Source organism: Xiphophorus couchianus, chromosome 13, assembly GCF_001444195.1.
Source record: "Xiphophorus couchianus chromosome 13, X_couchianus-1.0, whole genome shotgun sequence".
In the NCBI taxonomy this organism is placed as follows: domain Eukaryota; kingdom Metazoa; phylum Chordata; class Actinopteri; order Cyprinodontiformes; family Poeciliidae; genus Xiphophorus; species Xiphophorus couchianus.
In genome coordinates this window covers 6,693,948-6,710,486 of record NC_040240.1, presented here as the reverse complement: position 1 = coordinate 6,710,486, position 16,539 = coordinate 6,693,948, and the positions used below count along the sequence as shown (strand labels likewise).

The 16,539-nt window shown below is 38.1% G+C and overlaps 1 protein-coding gene across 1 annotated transcript in view; it reads right to left on the bottom strand.

Annotated features, from left to right (window-relative positions):
* csmd2 (CUB and Sushi multiple domains 2) overlaps positions 1-16,539 on the bottom strand; it is a 264,361-nt gene that overhangs the window by 169,212 nt on the left and 78,610 nt on the right. The window contains exons 4-5 of the mRNA XM_028036079.1: positions 8,845-9,039; positions 4,113-4,320 (exon numbers count right to left, since the gene is read on the bottom strand). Coding sequence (XP_027891880.1) covers positions 4,113-4,320; positions 8,845-9,039 — 403 coding nt within the window. The remainder of the gene's footprint in view (positions 1-4,112; positions 4,321-8,844; positions 9,040-16,539) is intronic.

Genomic DNA, 16,539 nt, shown 5'->3' with positions numbered 1-16,539 from the left:
ATGATTTTCACTTAGTGGCAAGTGGGCAAATGAGGATTTGGCAATTGATGTGCATAAGTGTTATTTACAAAGCCTTAAACTGAATGAGGAAAGAAATCAATGTGGGTACAGATGGTATAATGGCTCAAGAATGTGTTCTCATGTGTAACAAACACTGTACATCCCATCCCATCAGGATGTTACTAAATGGGGGCAGATTTTTTTTTTCTTCCCCTAATTCTTACCAGGCCCTTCCACTGGTAAACTCAGTTTAGACTGTAACAATTTGCTATTGCTAAGCCTTCCTCTGATTATACTGTTATATTCCATTTTACAGTCTGCCTAGAGCTTGTGGTTTCTTTTATTGCTGTATTTATTTTAGGGTAATTTTAAGACTGCCTGCTACATTTTAAAATTATTTTTCTGACACTGGAGATCCAATTCACAATTCATTTTCTTCCTGTTATTATATCAAAAAGCACAAAGTTTACATGCAAAACAGACAGCGGTTTAAACAAATAGATCTACTTTACAGTTATGTTCCTGAACTAACATTTGTTAGACTTGGGCTATCAGTACGTTGACAACATTAGGTGTGAGGAGGCTATGCAGAATACAAACTTATTACCTAAAAACCCAATATGAAATCATGCGTGATGCGCACACAGAGGAAACAGACGTAATATTTCCATCAAACCTGCCTTAGCTTGTTTTTCCACCAAGTTTCCCACACTGTCCAGTTGGACAACAGTCAGACATTCACTTTTTGTGGAGGTTTTGTTTTAGCTTAGCTCTCTTATTCAGCCGCCAATGGCTGTTGCACCATTCTGAAAAAATAAGTATAACTTTTTGATAACTCCATCTCATGTACTTATAAGTTATTTTTACACCTCAAAATGCACCAGCTCCATTTAGAGTAGGAGTCTGTAAGTAAAAGATAACGCATGACACAACTGCCACCAGACAGTGTAAAGAAAGCTGCAGGAAGTACATGTTTCATAAACAAGCAAAGCCTACAATCATGGAGTCAGCAATACATTCATAGCAGAGTAGCGGCTGATGTTCAGATCAGAGTAGTGTGTTCAGAAAAACTACTCTGTGACTTATTTAGGGACCAACATGCTAAGATATTACAGCAGTTTGTTCAGGCTGTGAAAGAGCAAGACTTTTGGAAAGTAGCAGAAAGGCAGAACATATTAAAGCACAGGTGTCAAACTCCAGTCCTCAAGGGCCAGTGTCCTGCAGTTTTTAGATGTACCACAGGTACACAACACTGGAATGAAATGGCTTAATTACCTCCTTCTTGTGAAGATCAGTTCTCCAGAGCCTTAATGACCTAATTATTCTATTCAGGTGGTGCAGCAGAGGCACATCTAAAAGTTGCAGGACAGCGGCCCTTGAGGACTGGAGTTTGACAGCCCTGTATGACAGCATGACTGTCCTGTTGTATGCTATGTAACTTTAGTAAGAAAAATCTTGGATATGAAAATGTCAGTCTTTGCCATCTTCAATTTAAAGTAAAGTTAAGATTCTGATAAATTTTCGAAATTCTGAAGAATGTTCAGTCTGAGCCTGCTATTTTGTAATGATAGCCACTCTAGCATAGCTAGCTGTGCTAATCATAAAAATAAGGTGTTAAAGTTTTACACGTCTCCACTTCTTAATCATGTCTTTTGAAGTTTTACTAAAACCCAGTTTTACAACAACCTATTTTTCCACTCAGAGCCGTTATGCAACCTCTGCTTCAAATATAAATATTTAATGGTGCCTCCAGGCACGAACACTAGAAAAATAAATCCTATATCCTCTCACGTTGTAGTTTCTGAAATTGTTCAATCTTTTGATGACTCACTGTCATGAAAAACCACCACCGACCTCACAGTCAGCATTCCAACAGTGAAGATTCTCATATTTTAAATTAAAAGAAGAAAACTTGATAACATTTTCTGTATTACTGTTACCCCAATTTAGGATGTAATTCAAGATGACTAACTAAAATTTATTTAATAATATTTCCTGGGTAAACGGGATAGATAAATAAGCAAATTAATTTTACCTCTGCTTCAGATTACTTTGTTATAGTAACGTACATTGTAAATTGGATGGGCATATACGAAGATAAAGCAACAAAAACATTGTTTTGAACTTGTCGTCAAAAGTCAATGTAATTCTGCCCATTATAACTTAAGGCAGTCAAGTTTAGCTATTTTTTGTATTCGGTCGTGGAGAATTTAGGGCCGTAGATTATCTGCTCCAGCAGCTATACAAGCAAAACCACAATATTTCTCACAGTAATGGACATTTATTCAGATATTCCCGATATGCCAGCATTCATGAGCCTTGAAAGCTTTCACCACATCTCTGCTGACATTATGTCAACCCCTGTCATAGTGCAGAGATAGCTTTCATTCCTCTGCACATCGGGGGGGAAAAGCTGCAGAGACAGCCGACTGCTGCTCTAGGAACCATTCCAGCATCTCCAACGACTCATCTTTTTTTCTACCAAAAAATAAATCACTACCACATACATAGGCCAATTTATTGAGGTTCTGCTCAGCTTATGACTCACCACAGTATTACAATGAGCAACAAATAAAGAAGCTTGGATTTTAAGAGCTGCTCTGGATGTGACATTCTCTATGTGAGCAAAAGGGTCACTTCCAAATACCCAATGAATCCAATGTGTTGGCCATGTTCACAGCATTGAGTTTACAAACATTTGTGTAATATGACAAAAAATAAATAAATGAATCAGGTGGCATGGTGAAAAGAAACTCAAGATAGTAATGTCCCACTCTGCCCTAGAAATATGGCTTTAGCAGAAAGCAAATTTGAGCTTGTGGTTTGTTTACTTCAGTGTTGCATGAATTGCTTAGTAATTAGAAATGTTCAGCCCCTCATTTTTCTTTTAAAACGCAAACGTTTTCAAGAAATTTGTCTTTTAAAATTAATGGGAACATTAGCGGTTAATTTAAAAAGGAGTTTCTCATGAACAAAACTCTCCTATTGAAACAATCAACATGATCATAAATCAAATTCACTGAATTACTTTTTTTTTAACCCTCCATGGGGTCTTTTTGTGGGCTCTAGAGTTCCTTTTCATGAAGACATGCGGTAAACGTCGCCGGGTCCGGGAGTCGAACCCGCGACAGTCGCGTCGAGGACTTGAAGCCTCCAAATGTGGGTCGCGCTAACCCCTACGCCACCACGGCACGCCCTCACTGAATTATTTTTAATGGCTGTGGATCCTTTTGGAAGGCACTGTATGTACGTCTTTTGTAAACAGTTATCTTTGCTTCCCTTTTTCTTTGTGTTTAACAGCTCAGTTTGTGGTATTTGGAGTATTGTTCTGCGAACTGCTGCCTGTGGCTGTGACTTCAAAGTCTCTTTCACTGTCTCTTTATCTCTACTGCTAGCCTTATACGAGTCTTTAAACAGATTATACCAAAGTAAAAGTTGGGACACACATACTATGTCCATCAGAAGGGATTCATACACCAATATTTCACCAGGGTGTTATTTTTTATATGGGTTAGGGTTACAGGCAGTAGTGTAGAGTTATTACTGTGCACATTCCCATATGAACTATAGTGTGTTACTGTGAGAGCAAAGAGTAGTGTGTATAAAACACCACTATAAGGCTGCTGGTGGTAATTGAGCTCACTAATTACTTCCTGAGCTGAGAGAGTTGTCAGAAAGAGGAGGAGCTGCCACAGATGGTGAGAGACCCACACTGACGCCAGGATACCCGGCCTCTTCATCATTGGAGTTGAGCATGTGTGTTTGTGCGAGACTCGGTAATTGAGAGAATGAGTGTGCAACCAAGATGGAGTGTTCAAATTACACATTAGAAACACCAAACATATGATACACCACAAAGGAGCTTGAAAGCTAGGAAGTGTCTATCAAATAAATTACTGTTATCTGTCGATTTCATTTTAAAGACAACTCACAACACTCGACACTGCGACGATCCAACTTAGCAGAACCTATTTAACACCCACCCACCTCTAAGCATTGCTCATGCTCACATAGGGTGCCCATGTGCCAGCAGATGCTACGGGATCGTTTATTCGTTTTTTTACACTATTCAGCTCCTTCTGTGATTAAAACACTGTTGGCAGAACACTTACCACTGTGAAGGTCCGTCTGTACCGCTGACCTCCAGCAGGTCGTAGTCGTCCTCCAACTGAAAGTCAGAGAAAACCAAGGCGATGGTGTCTCCGGGCTCGGCCAGCACAGTCCAAGTGCAGTCAGCATTGTTGTTGTACTCGGCTGGATAATTGGGGGTGGTGATCACCCCGCTCTGGCCCCGCAGTGTCCCTCCACATCCATCATCAGCTGTAAGGAAAAAAAAGTTAGGAAAGTCTCAACACACTACTGTTATAACACAATGATGATCCAACGATGAACTGCAGAGATAACTGCTGATGTTCAGAAAAATGAGAGCGTCAGAGCAGGGAAAGTAAAAAGGTCAATAAACGCAAGCTGCAGTTTTAATGCGGCTAAAAGTTCACCTTTAGTTAGGACTCTGCAATGCCTAAATGAGCTGGCTATTGCAGAGCGGGAAAAATACCGTTTTAACATGAGACTAAATGGGACTTACTTTTCAGATAGTGTCAACCCACAAGTCTTTACATCTCTAAATAAGACTGTTAGCATTTAGAGAACAACAAATATTTTATGTTTAAAACATTTTTGGGGAGGCAAAGTTGACGGAGTATTGCATTTCTACATGCCCAAGCAGGAGTGAGAATCAGTGTAACTTATTGGTCAGCAGTGTCTTTTTTCAGAGTCTGCACTCAAAATCTCCTTTTCATCTTGTTGTTCTAGCAGATTGGGTGGTAGTCCTCACCACTTCTACAACTTTTGCTCAGGGATCAACAACAAGTAGCCGAAAGCTCACTGATTCATCACATGCGAGGAAGGATGCTGGCTTCAAACACCACTAGTATATCCAGTTAGAGATTCCAGAGTAGACAACTAAAGAAAAAAACAAAAACAGAGCAGACTCTTTCTTGCAGCTGTAAATAATCCATATTGTTATTCAAGGGAGTACACATTAGGAGTTGTGGTTGTGTTGTTTCATGTGGTTCAGCTCTAGGCCATGCCATGCAAGCTCCTCTGCTGTCCATCTTCAGTCTCCCAGCACATTGTATTCCTAAGCTTTATTCAACCAGACTGTAACTAGGTGAAAACTTGATTCCGTAAGTTTTTAAGTAACATCATGTGGATTTAAAATAAATAAATAAATAAAAATCTGCTGAAACCCAAACAGCATTGTTTTATTCACCACTAAAAAATACTGCAGTGAATTACAGAATATCTTTCTATTGTCTACCAGTCTGCCAGAGAGCAAAACGCAGCAGTCTTACGGTTTCAAAATGCCTTACACTGGTTTTACAGCCAGCAAGAAGAAAGGTTTAGGGCACGATGCAAAGTAACGCAACAAGGAGGGACATGATTCAATTCAGACTAATGCAGGATTTAGTTAATCAAAACGACTCAGCTGAAAGCATATAGTTAAATAATAAGCCGTTCATTTAATGTGGTGCTGAGATAATGCTCATAATATCTTACACTTTGGAACAATACTGAATGTGTCCTCAAAGCTGATGTGTTAAAAGCTGAATAAATTTGCAAGTCTACAGAGCTCAGAAAGTTTTGAAAACTAATACTGCATCAGAGCACCTCCAAAACTGCCTCACCTGTGGGGTTGTTCTGAGTGTGCAGTGGTCAAAATCTGCTAAAAAACACAAAACGCTGTTCCAGATCATGTACTCCCTTTCATGCCAGTTTTCATTGACTGCTATGGCCTATTTCAGCAGTATAATTTGCCCCGACACAAAACAAAAATGTACAAGAAGTGAGTTTGAGGTGTTGATTTTATTCCCCAATTCCCCAGATCTCAGTTCAGATTCAGAAACAGCTTTATTCACCAAGTGGGTGGACAAAAAGAAGCAATTGAACTTTGGTTATTTAAAAAAAAAAGTCTTTTTTAAAAAAAATTTATGTTTGTACACAAAATGTCTTCGAAAAGAGGGAAAGACAAGGGTGAAGTTGAACCAACGTTCAAACTATTTGAAAAGGAGTAGGAAATCCCAGACCAAGTAGTCTCGTCCACGGAGGGCCCACCTAATATTTGAAGGATATTTTGGGCACAGGCTCTGAATATTTTTGAAGCAAAAGCTTCACTAATACACTGCCAGACAGTTGGTCATATTGTGCCGAGAATGTTCGTTGTAACTAAAATGTGTGAAGATTAGTACTGTTGTACTTAAAAGGAAAGAGATAGGGGACATCAGTTGAATTTTTTAACACTTTACCACGATTATGTCCTGTGTAAGTATGTGTGTTAGTGGGAGACATTATAGTGGCCGAGCATCCGAGTGGGTGTGATATTTTAAAGAGGTGACGAGGACCTCAGAAGCCCGTCCATCATCCGTTCAACCTGTCACCATGGCAAACCCCCTAAGGGAGTGCGAGCATGGGCGAGCCGGAACCTGGGGGTGTGATTTTCAACAGGAGGAAAATCCCGACAGCGGGAAGAGAACAGGGGATGAAGAGAATGACAGGTGACATGAGAGGACGGGCCAAAAAAAGAAAAAAGAAAAAAAACAGTGGAGAGAAGGTGGACAATAAAAGAGAAAGATGGCATGAGGAATGACAGGTGATTGTTGCAGAGGGAGAGACAGGAAGTAGAATGTAGAAAGAAAAGCACATAAAGATATATATTGACATTCTACACAAGAATGTTTCTTCACACTTGAAAGGAGCTTTTTTTTTTTTACTCTAAACTATCCCCTTTGCCTCGACTCTTCAACTCCCTCGGCTCTCTCCAGCTGCAATTGGCCACCATATGTAAGAGGAACAAAATCCAGCAATAAAACCCAAGTAGGACCCATTGAACATACATTTTTCAATATTTTTCAACATTTTTCAAATGTGCAAAAATAATGAGAGAATTTCTTTTCTTTTACACGTCAACGTGTATATGAAACTGTAAACTGCACAGCTAAAAGGGGAAAATAAAACCCAGAGGGAAAAAAACACATACAAAGTCTCCTTTAGAAGAGATTGTGGCTGAACTGTGTTTATATCTTAATTGAATACAGATAAAACAACTTGATTAGCATGGAGCAGGGCTTATAAAAGATTATCTGTGCAATCATTGGCTGTATTTAATGTTTGGCTCAACACTGCTGGCACTCTGAGTCCAAAGTGGTGACCATGCCAAAATGTCCTCCCTGCTAAAACCTAAAGTGGGAGCTTTACACCTCCACATATGGGCAGGCACTATAATTGGAGTGACATTAACAATACACTTGCGCATTATGAAAGTGCACTCAGGTGTACAAGTTGACTTTTATGTGGCCTCGAAGGGACCTCAATTAATCATAGCAAAATTGCTAGTTCCTAAAACTTGTTGGCGTGTAATTTCAGCTGAAAAGGTGGCCTAATCACATCAGCGAGGGTTTGTGAATTTTCTTTCCAAAGGAGGAGATTTTCTATGCCTGATGGGAAATAAGTAGCAAAACTATTTGTTTTGGTCAATTATTACTCATTTTAAGAAGGGCATCATTGTTACATACTGCATGTCATTGTACTAAAAGATTTTGACACATTCTCAATGGAAAGCTTCCATGCTTTTCTAGAGATCCTCGGTCTTTTTTAGTCTAATTACATGAATGTATTTCAAGATATTTTAATTTGGACAGAATCTGCAAAACCCACAACTGACAAGTAGACAGGGGAAGTTAGGTTGGAAGAATAGCAAATATGATGGCTAAAAAAATAGTCTGGAAATGCATGCACCTTTTGGTTTTACATGGTCTACTCCCACACAGCTAAAAATACAAAAGTGAAATTCCAAACTTTTCCAGACTGTGTAGGGACCCTGTTTATAACAACGCTTTTTCAATACGAGCTTAAAAAAATTGCAGTGACAAAAGTGACAAAAACACCAACAATTGTCTCTTCTGAGATGCATTGTCCATTCATGTGCATGTGCCTGCATGTGATGGGTGGGTGGGGACTGTTCTGGCGCACGGTGCCCAGCCATGTGTGCTCCTTTGTGGGCTTCCTGACTCCCGGCCTGGCTACAGATGGTATACTGTCTCAGTGCTCTGCTCAGCAGGCACACTGACATAAACCATTGGCCACATGGATACAAGAGAACTCACACATGCACACGCAAGCACAAAAGAGCATTCATGAACATGCAAGCACACATGTCTTCAGCATGTGCATCTGGTACAGTTCTGGAAATCCATTTTAGTACAAATATGAATGATGCAAAATTTTGACAATCAGTGTTGCTTTTGGTTTGTTTTTTCAAATCTGAAAACTGTCAATCTGGGTCAGACAATGCACACTGGCAGGTGTCACTGCAGCAGGGGTGCTTGCTAGCTCTGAGGGAGCGACAATTGGCACAAGTACCTGACTGGGAGCAAACACATGAGGTCCCGCCATCGTAAATAAGATATCAGTATGAACACAACAAACATTGTAAGTACACACAAATGTGTGTGTGTGGGATGATTAATTCCACCAGCAAAAAAGAAAAGCTGGGCGGATTGTGTGTGTGACTATAAGTGTACTAAAGTATTTTGCTTGTAGAATTAAGAAATAATCAGCAATTATGTCAGTTGCTACAAAAAAATTAATATTTCAAGACTTTTTTGTATTATGACTAGCTGTTTTTTGAATAATGGTTTTGATGAACAAAGAATAGAACAATCAAATTGTGTTCAGTGTTATGAAACTGTAAAAAAAATAAATTCATTAATTAATAATAAAAAAAAGCAGCAATATTTACAAAGCTTAGTTTTAGTTGTAGGCCTGCATGTATTTCTTGTTACCTACCTCTGCAGTAAGGAAGGGGGAAATCCCAGGCAGCCGTCCCAGTTGAAGTGGCGAGGCAGGAGAGTGTGGTGTGACCCTCCAGCACATAGCCAGGGCTACAGCTGTAGCGGATTTTATCCCCAATATTGAAAGTGGACCCCTGTTGATAGCCATTCAGTAGCTGGCCAGGATTACCACAAGTGTAACTGGGCAGAGCTGGAGAGAAAGGAAAGAACACAAAATGTACTGAGTACAAAAATATACCTTGAGGTTTGTTACTCAGTGAAAATCAGAAGCAAGAAAGCAAGAAACGAGTAAGCAAAAAAAACACACCATCTAGTTGTCACATTTGTGACCCACGTAGCAGCTTCCTCTACAGAGAAAATTCTGATAAAATGTTGTGTTGCAAAAGATAAAATGTTACACTTCAATATGGAAGTCTCTTCAAATGGATTTTTTGCTAATGCGATGCGGGAGTTAATGCTCCAGCAATCAGTTATCCCTGCAAATGAGGAAGTTCAACATAACCTCATCTAATTCTGGTATTTAAGTACTATCTAAAGATGTGATTAATTACAGTTCCCTTCAAAACCCACACTTAAAAGAAATGCCATCAAAGCTAAATTGTTTTGTTCCTGAAATTCAAATAATAACTAATGACCAACCAGAAATAACACGTGACATAACTATATACTCAGAGTACATAGACTTGACCAGAAGCGATTACTTTTACAAGGAACCTAAGAAATACTTCTTTTCTTTCATTTCTTCATATTTAATGGAAGGTAGAAAACATCATAATTAGGAATGCAGACAGGGATGTCCCGATCAGGTCTTTATGTCCTTGAGTTTCGGATATTTTGTCATCCGATGTCTTACCACCCTTCGTCTGCAAATTGGTTTCCACATTCCCGAAAAAAATACATCTACTTTTGTTCAAGTAATCAAATTTTATGATTGTATTACATGTAACCTATAAAACGACAGAGAAAAGCGACGGTCCCAAAAGTATCCCTGAACATGAAAGGACGAAGTAAAGCAACCTTACTCTTAGTTACTTCTACTCACTGCAGGGCTGTTGTGATTATACAATGTCTCCAACAGCAAAATTGTCTAGCTACAGTGTTAATCTTCTGCAGACATTCCTATTTTCAGGAAATTTACCATTTAATGTACAGAAGTGTTTTGCAGTTTTGAAAGAAGTTCCTTATAAGCCTGTTTGGCAAACATGGATGCAAATAAGTCACAATGTCTCCTTACTCTGATGAGATTTTTGGAGGGTAAAAATCACAAGCAACTCACTAGGGGTGGAGGACTCCAGCTGCAAGCTATACCATTAGTGAATTCATAGCAGGTGTTTTTCATCATCTGTTGAAGGCAGAACACCTGCTCACACACCAAGGATGTCCTAAATTACTCAGCACTGATTTGCCTTTTAAAGCACCTGGTTAGTACTTGGGTTCTTTCCCTCTGGTCTAATCAGATTTCTAATGATAGAGTAACTTGTCACTTTCAAGCTCCACTGTGCTGTAGCCTTTATTTTGATCTGCCAAGGCTACCTTATTACGGCCTGTGTTCCATCACTACCAGATTAGCACATGCACAAGGACTCAAATTAGCATATTAGCTGCTGGGACAAATGCTTGAGCGCTACAGCTTGGCAACTGGGAGGCTTCTGGCACACAGGTAGCATTCCCCTTGAGATTTTGCTGCATAGTAATGTAGAAATGAAAAACTATGAGGAAGAAAAAAAGAGCACTTTTACATCTCAGTTTAGAAAAGAAAATTCAGAATATGAACACTTGTGGCTTTCTGTTTGTGTGCAATCATATTTCCTGCTTGAGTTCAGGTTTCTTTAGTTGGGACCTTGCAAATGAAAGGCTTGTGTGATGCAAAATTTTCCGTCCACATCAGTCCATGAAAAGGATAACCACATGCAGAGTTTATTTTTGGGACTAGACTGACTGTTCTTACTGACAAAGAATTTCTGACTGTCTGAAGAAAAAGCTCCAAAAGAAAATGAAGCCCAATAAAACCAAGCAAAAAGAAAAATTAAACAATGAGAAGTTTAAAAACACAGAAAATGCGTGTCACGAGGAGCAGCAGGCATTTTTCTTGCCGCAAATGAGGAATGGGCTGGTGTAAGATTTTCACAGTGTAAGCTTAAGAAAAAACTTTTGATGGTGTCTACATAAAATAAAAAATTTATAACATGATCTAATAAGCTAAAGTCAGATAAAAAGAACTGATAAATTTTAACAGTGGCTTTTAAGTAAATGTGCTAATAGTGCAGGATGATATTCTCACACAGAACTTATAAAAATAGACACTGATGGATAGCTTTTTAGTTTTTCACTGCTGGAAATATGAAATAAGTGTGGTAATCTATCCTTCATACAGGTGGAGAAAACTCTGGTCACTGGGACACTTTCACTGCCATCTTACTAAAAATATTTTAAACCAAACTAAATCAAATCAAATTTTATGTGTATAGCACATTTCAGCAGCAAGGCATGTCAAAGTGCTTTACATCATATCAGACACAGAAACACAAAGCAACATATAATCAACAATCAAAACATGACATTAAGTCAGGTTCCATCAATAAATTTGTAATTGATTACGTTTCAAATACAATATAACTATATTAACATTGTTGTGTTTTGCTTAAACTCTGGTATGCCTCAATCTTGGAAACTGGTACATGGTTAGTTGAAAACCATGGCACAGCTATTATAGACATTCAGGAAGAAACTGAAGTATAAGGCATGAAACTGTTAAACGAGCAGTAACTTATTTCATTGTATCAAATGAAATAAAAGTTTGTAAAACACTAAAGAGGGAATACTTAAATGGCCTTGCACATGTATAATTTTGCAAACCAGTTTCTATGTATCAGCTTGAACAATAAATTAGCATCGAGGCTCATTCTATCCGGGGACAGTGTCCGCTGTCATCCGACTGGTCCCCAACTCCTCATGTCTAACCCAACAACAGCAACCTTGAGGAGCTCTTTACAGCAGGCTCATATTTCACAGCAATGGGGGACTTGGCCTGTCCCTGGGGTCTGAATCCTATAAGCAATGCTACTGCTGAAGTGGCAAATGATGCTCTTGTACATCTTTGCAACTCGCTCTACCTCACATGGGCCAAAGGTAGAGGCATACAGATGCACACAAGAGCTTGCAAGCTGTTTCTAAACACACTGTAAAAAATGAGTGGCTGTGCTATCCATCATGTCATCCATCAGTTACCTTATCAGGCTATAATAGTTCATTCTTTCTTGTGTCATCCTCATTGCCTCCCATTTATGGTGCTTAAAACAGAGCAGAGGAAGGAGGGAGGCACAATGGAGCTTTTCTCCTGTGGGAAGGCTTCTTGACCTCCGTACGCCTCATATTGTCTTCCCAGGTATTTCCAAGTCTGTCCCTCTATTTATCAATGTCTTTCCCAGAAAAAGGGGTGAAGGTTGTAGACCTTTGTGGAAACTATTTCATTGTCCAAACCATTATACATATTTTTAAAAAGCTGATGCTGCAAAACAAAGATGGTAAATATGCATTTTATTGACATTACTAAGAAAAGTCATCAAAGGGGATTTTAATGTGCTGCTCTCAAACCTGAAAGTTCTAGAAGATCATTGTCTCTTGTTGTAATTAAACTTTAACAGGACATTTCCTGGCAGAAAGAGGTCGTAGCAAAGAAAGAAAGAAATAAAGGGAAAACAATAAGAACAACTTGCTTCAACTTTGAGCCTTATCTAGTCAATACAACAACAGAATTTAAAACTCGGTTCCAATACCAAAAAAACAAATAAATAAATAAATCAAAGAAAAACTCCTTTACATGATAAACATCACACAACAGTTTTAAAGATTTAGTTATCTTGAAAAGAAAATACAATTCACAAAAAGAATTCTGAGGCTACATTAGTGGGATGAATGGGTTAAATTATTTCTCTTTTTCCATTAGCGACATAAATCTTTTATATACAAGATGTTTTTGATATTTTTTATTTTTACAAAAAAATACATACCGGTAACATACACAAATACAAACCATAAAATCTTTTTCCAAACAGACTCTGTAAACAATGGGTGGAAATTTATCATACAGTTCATCATTTGTTATGAAAAAAACCTTACCATGAAAGGAAGTTTGATTTGTAATTGTCAGAAGTTTCAGTTATTGATGTTAAATAAAAAATACTGAATGTGTGAACAGAAATGTAATTTTGCTTTTATCCCCTTTTTGTTCCACCAGATTAAATATCATCTGGATTAAATATCATCATTGAATATTGGTACGCTTGAAAATATGATTAAATGCATATACTGTGAGCAGTTACATGATATAAATTACACTTTTTTAAACTATAGTGTCCTGAAGAAGCCCATTTCAGATGAGAATGTTTTTCAATAACAATATTTGATTAACAATATTTATTGTGTTTGAGGCATTATGGATACTGTGCAGGTCCACCGTCCTTTGTTTTTTATTGTAATCTTTATCACAATAGTACTATTACTAGTAATATTGCAATAAATTCCCAAGTCCCAATGTCCAAAATGTCTGCACTCCTTAACAAGCAACTTGTGCATAATAAAGGTGTGTGGAGAATCTGACTGTTACTTGGAAACAGATGTTTTACTGCAGTGCTGTGTTAAAATCTTCATTTTGCTTTATTTCTCATTCAAAGCACAAAAACCATAATTAAATTTGATAATCTGGTCTAATTAAAGCTTATAACATTTTGTATTTTCACCTTTTAGTAACTGTTAACTTACTAATGTCTCCTTAGTTCTTACACATCGAGTCCTCAATCTATTCCCTACGGATTTGAGTTGCTCTACTTCTTCCTGCCATGTCTTTGGAAGTGACATTGCAAGATCGATCCCAACACACAGGTGCATTAGCTCAATAAGCAGTTTCTGCTTTGTCAAGCAGCAGTTCAATCAATGCCTTCTGTTCACTACATATGGACTGGACAAAGCTGGCAACTCTGATCGCTTCTGATTAGTGAGACTGCAGAATGCCAAAAACTGACTTTTTGTTACAAGAATTATGTCTTCTTGACATTAATTAAAAGAAGCAACAATGTGTTTTATAAAGTATAAATGTGTTATTTACACAGGTTTTTGGAGAATGTTAACAACCAGCTACATTTTCTTATAAGTCATAACGCAACATCTACCTCCTTAATAGGGAGTTGAACCCCTTATTAAAAACAACCCTAATCCATCACAGCATGGACTCCCTGAAGGTATGCTGTGGTATCTGGCACAAAGATGTTTGCAGCAGATCCTTTAAGTCTGGTAAATTGTGAGGTGGGGCTTCCATTGATTGGATTCGTTTCTTCATCACACCCCAGGGATGTTTGATTGGACTGAGACCCAGGGAATTTGGAGGTCAAGTCAAAACCTCAAACCTACTGCTGTGCTCCATAAACTAACCATGAACTAGCTTTGTTTCATGACGGGGTGCATTACCCTGTCACATAGAGGCAACGGCCTATTAGGGAATGTTCTTTTCTTGAAAGTGTATTTGCAGCCAACAACAATGTTTATGTATTGTGGTACGCATCACAGACATTTATGGAAATCAGGGCTTGTCAGAATATTGTCCAAAGTATCACATCTTCTCTTCCAACTTGCATTCTTCTCATGGTGTCTCCTGGTCGCTTGCCATGTATTCCCAGGCAAGCGACACAGGTATTTTGATATCCATGATTCATTAAACCAGGACAATTGAATTCACCATTTATAGTCCGCAGATTCACAACAAACATTTTCTCAAGGCACTGTACAAAAAAAGGACACCTTACATTTAAAAATTTTTCATTTCAGTTTTGTGAACAACATGCTCATTGTTGCGGTGTTATGTAGAAGATAGGAGTTTGCCTGTGTACCATAAAGTGGACAGCTTTGCAGTCTAATATGTAACAAACTAATGCACAGTGTATTCTCGTGCACTCTTATCAGAACCAGTAATGACTTCTGCATCAGTAGGTAGGCCTGTTGCAATAAACAATAAATCAATTAATCACGTGATAAAGGAAAATTATCGACCTCATTTTAATTTATCGCCTTTATCGTTTCTTCCTGCCTTTTTCTTTTTCTTTTAATGATACTGGATGATAAAAAGACTCAGCTCCAGTGTTCTCCACTGACCCCTCCCTTCCTCATTTCCTTAACGTAAGGGAGAAGTGAACAATTGCATCAAGTAGTCGGATATGCCCATCTTCTCTATTTAAATCTAATGATTATTGAAGGACAATATAATATACAGACTTCATAAGCTGTACTCTTTTGGTTGAATGTAGTTTTTATTTCCACTTTGGTTTTATGATGTGTTTAGTTTTTATTCAAGTGCATTTCTTGTTAACGGAGACTGAGAGTCCATTTTATTTTTGTTTTTGGTTGTTTTATTTTATTTACCAGTTCCAGTGTTAAGTGTTCTTTTGAAAATAAAGTGTATTCATTTTTGGCAGGATGTGCTTGTATTATTATGTCATTGCCATTACATCAGTTCAAAGTGGTCTTCAAACGATATTATCGTTTATCGCAATAATTTTTTGAGAATTAATCACTCAGCAAAATGTGTTAGCGTGACAGGCCTAGCCTACCAGTAGGTACTCTTTTGGATGCAATCATAGACGCCAGCCAGACTTTGTCCTCCATTGGCATCAGCAAGACTTGGGTGCCCAGTATCTTCTTGCTGCTTCAATTGTGTTTCTTTTTTGGGCTGGTTTTGATAGATATTCACCACTGTGGCTTGGAAACACCCCACAAGGGCTGACATTTTGAGAAAGGCTCTGATTCAGTCATCCAGCAGTCACAATTTGGCCCTTGTTAACCTAGCTCAAATCTCTTCACATGCCTGTTATTCTACATTGTTAAACATCAACTTTGATGACAGACTATGACAGAAATAATACGTATTATTCCCTTCATCTGTTACAGGTAATATAGCTACGGCTGACTGGTAAAATCATTCTATGATCTACACATGTTTTTGACTTTCAAATTAACTAAAAGGTCCCAACACATGTTAAAGTCCTTTGACTAATGTTGGATCCACGTTGAGAGGACGTTAAAACCTGTACAAACTACAAGTGGTAAATTGTTGCGGAACAAGTGTGACGAAGCAACGTATTACAAAGTGAAGACAGCTGGGGACGTAGCAGGAATCTACCGTGCTCGGCGAGAGTTGATCCACCACGTAATATTTCAGGCTACATCTCAACTGAGGAATACATTCCTTATTGAATCCGATGCAGATATTAACATGCCTGGATGATGATCATATAGAGTCGGTCATTTTAGAAATTCCTAAGAGAAATCCCTTACAAGTATTGCTCCAGTGGATGATGTAAGATATAAACTACGCTGCTTTGTAGTTAATTACAATCCTTAGAGCAGGTTGTGAAAGGATAATATTGTAATGTGCAATGTGGACTGATTGACTTGTAAGATCTGAATGGACAGATCAGATTCTTCCAATCAGTATAGGGGAGTTTGTGGTCACATGTTTATTGTAAAGCTATGATCTAAAAGGGACTTATGAAGTGTTACATCAAAGTATGTATTCGTTAGAGCAGGACATTTACTACATTTCCTGTTGGTAAAATTAGATTTAAGGAAGTTTAAATCTAATTGAATCTCATTAAAAAATCTCATTAAATCTAATGTAGAGATGCATTTAAATAGTATATTA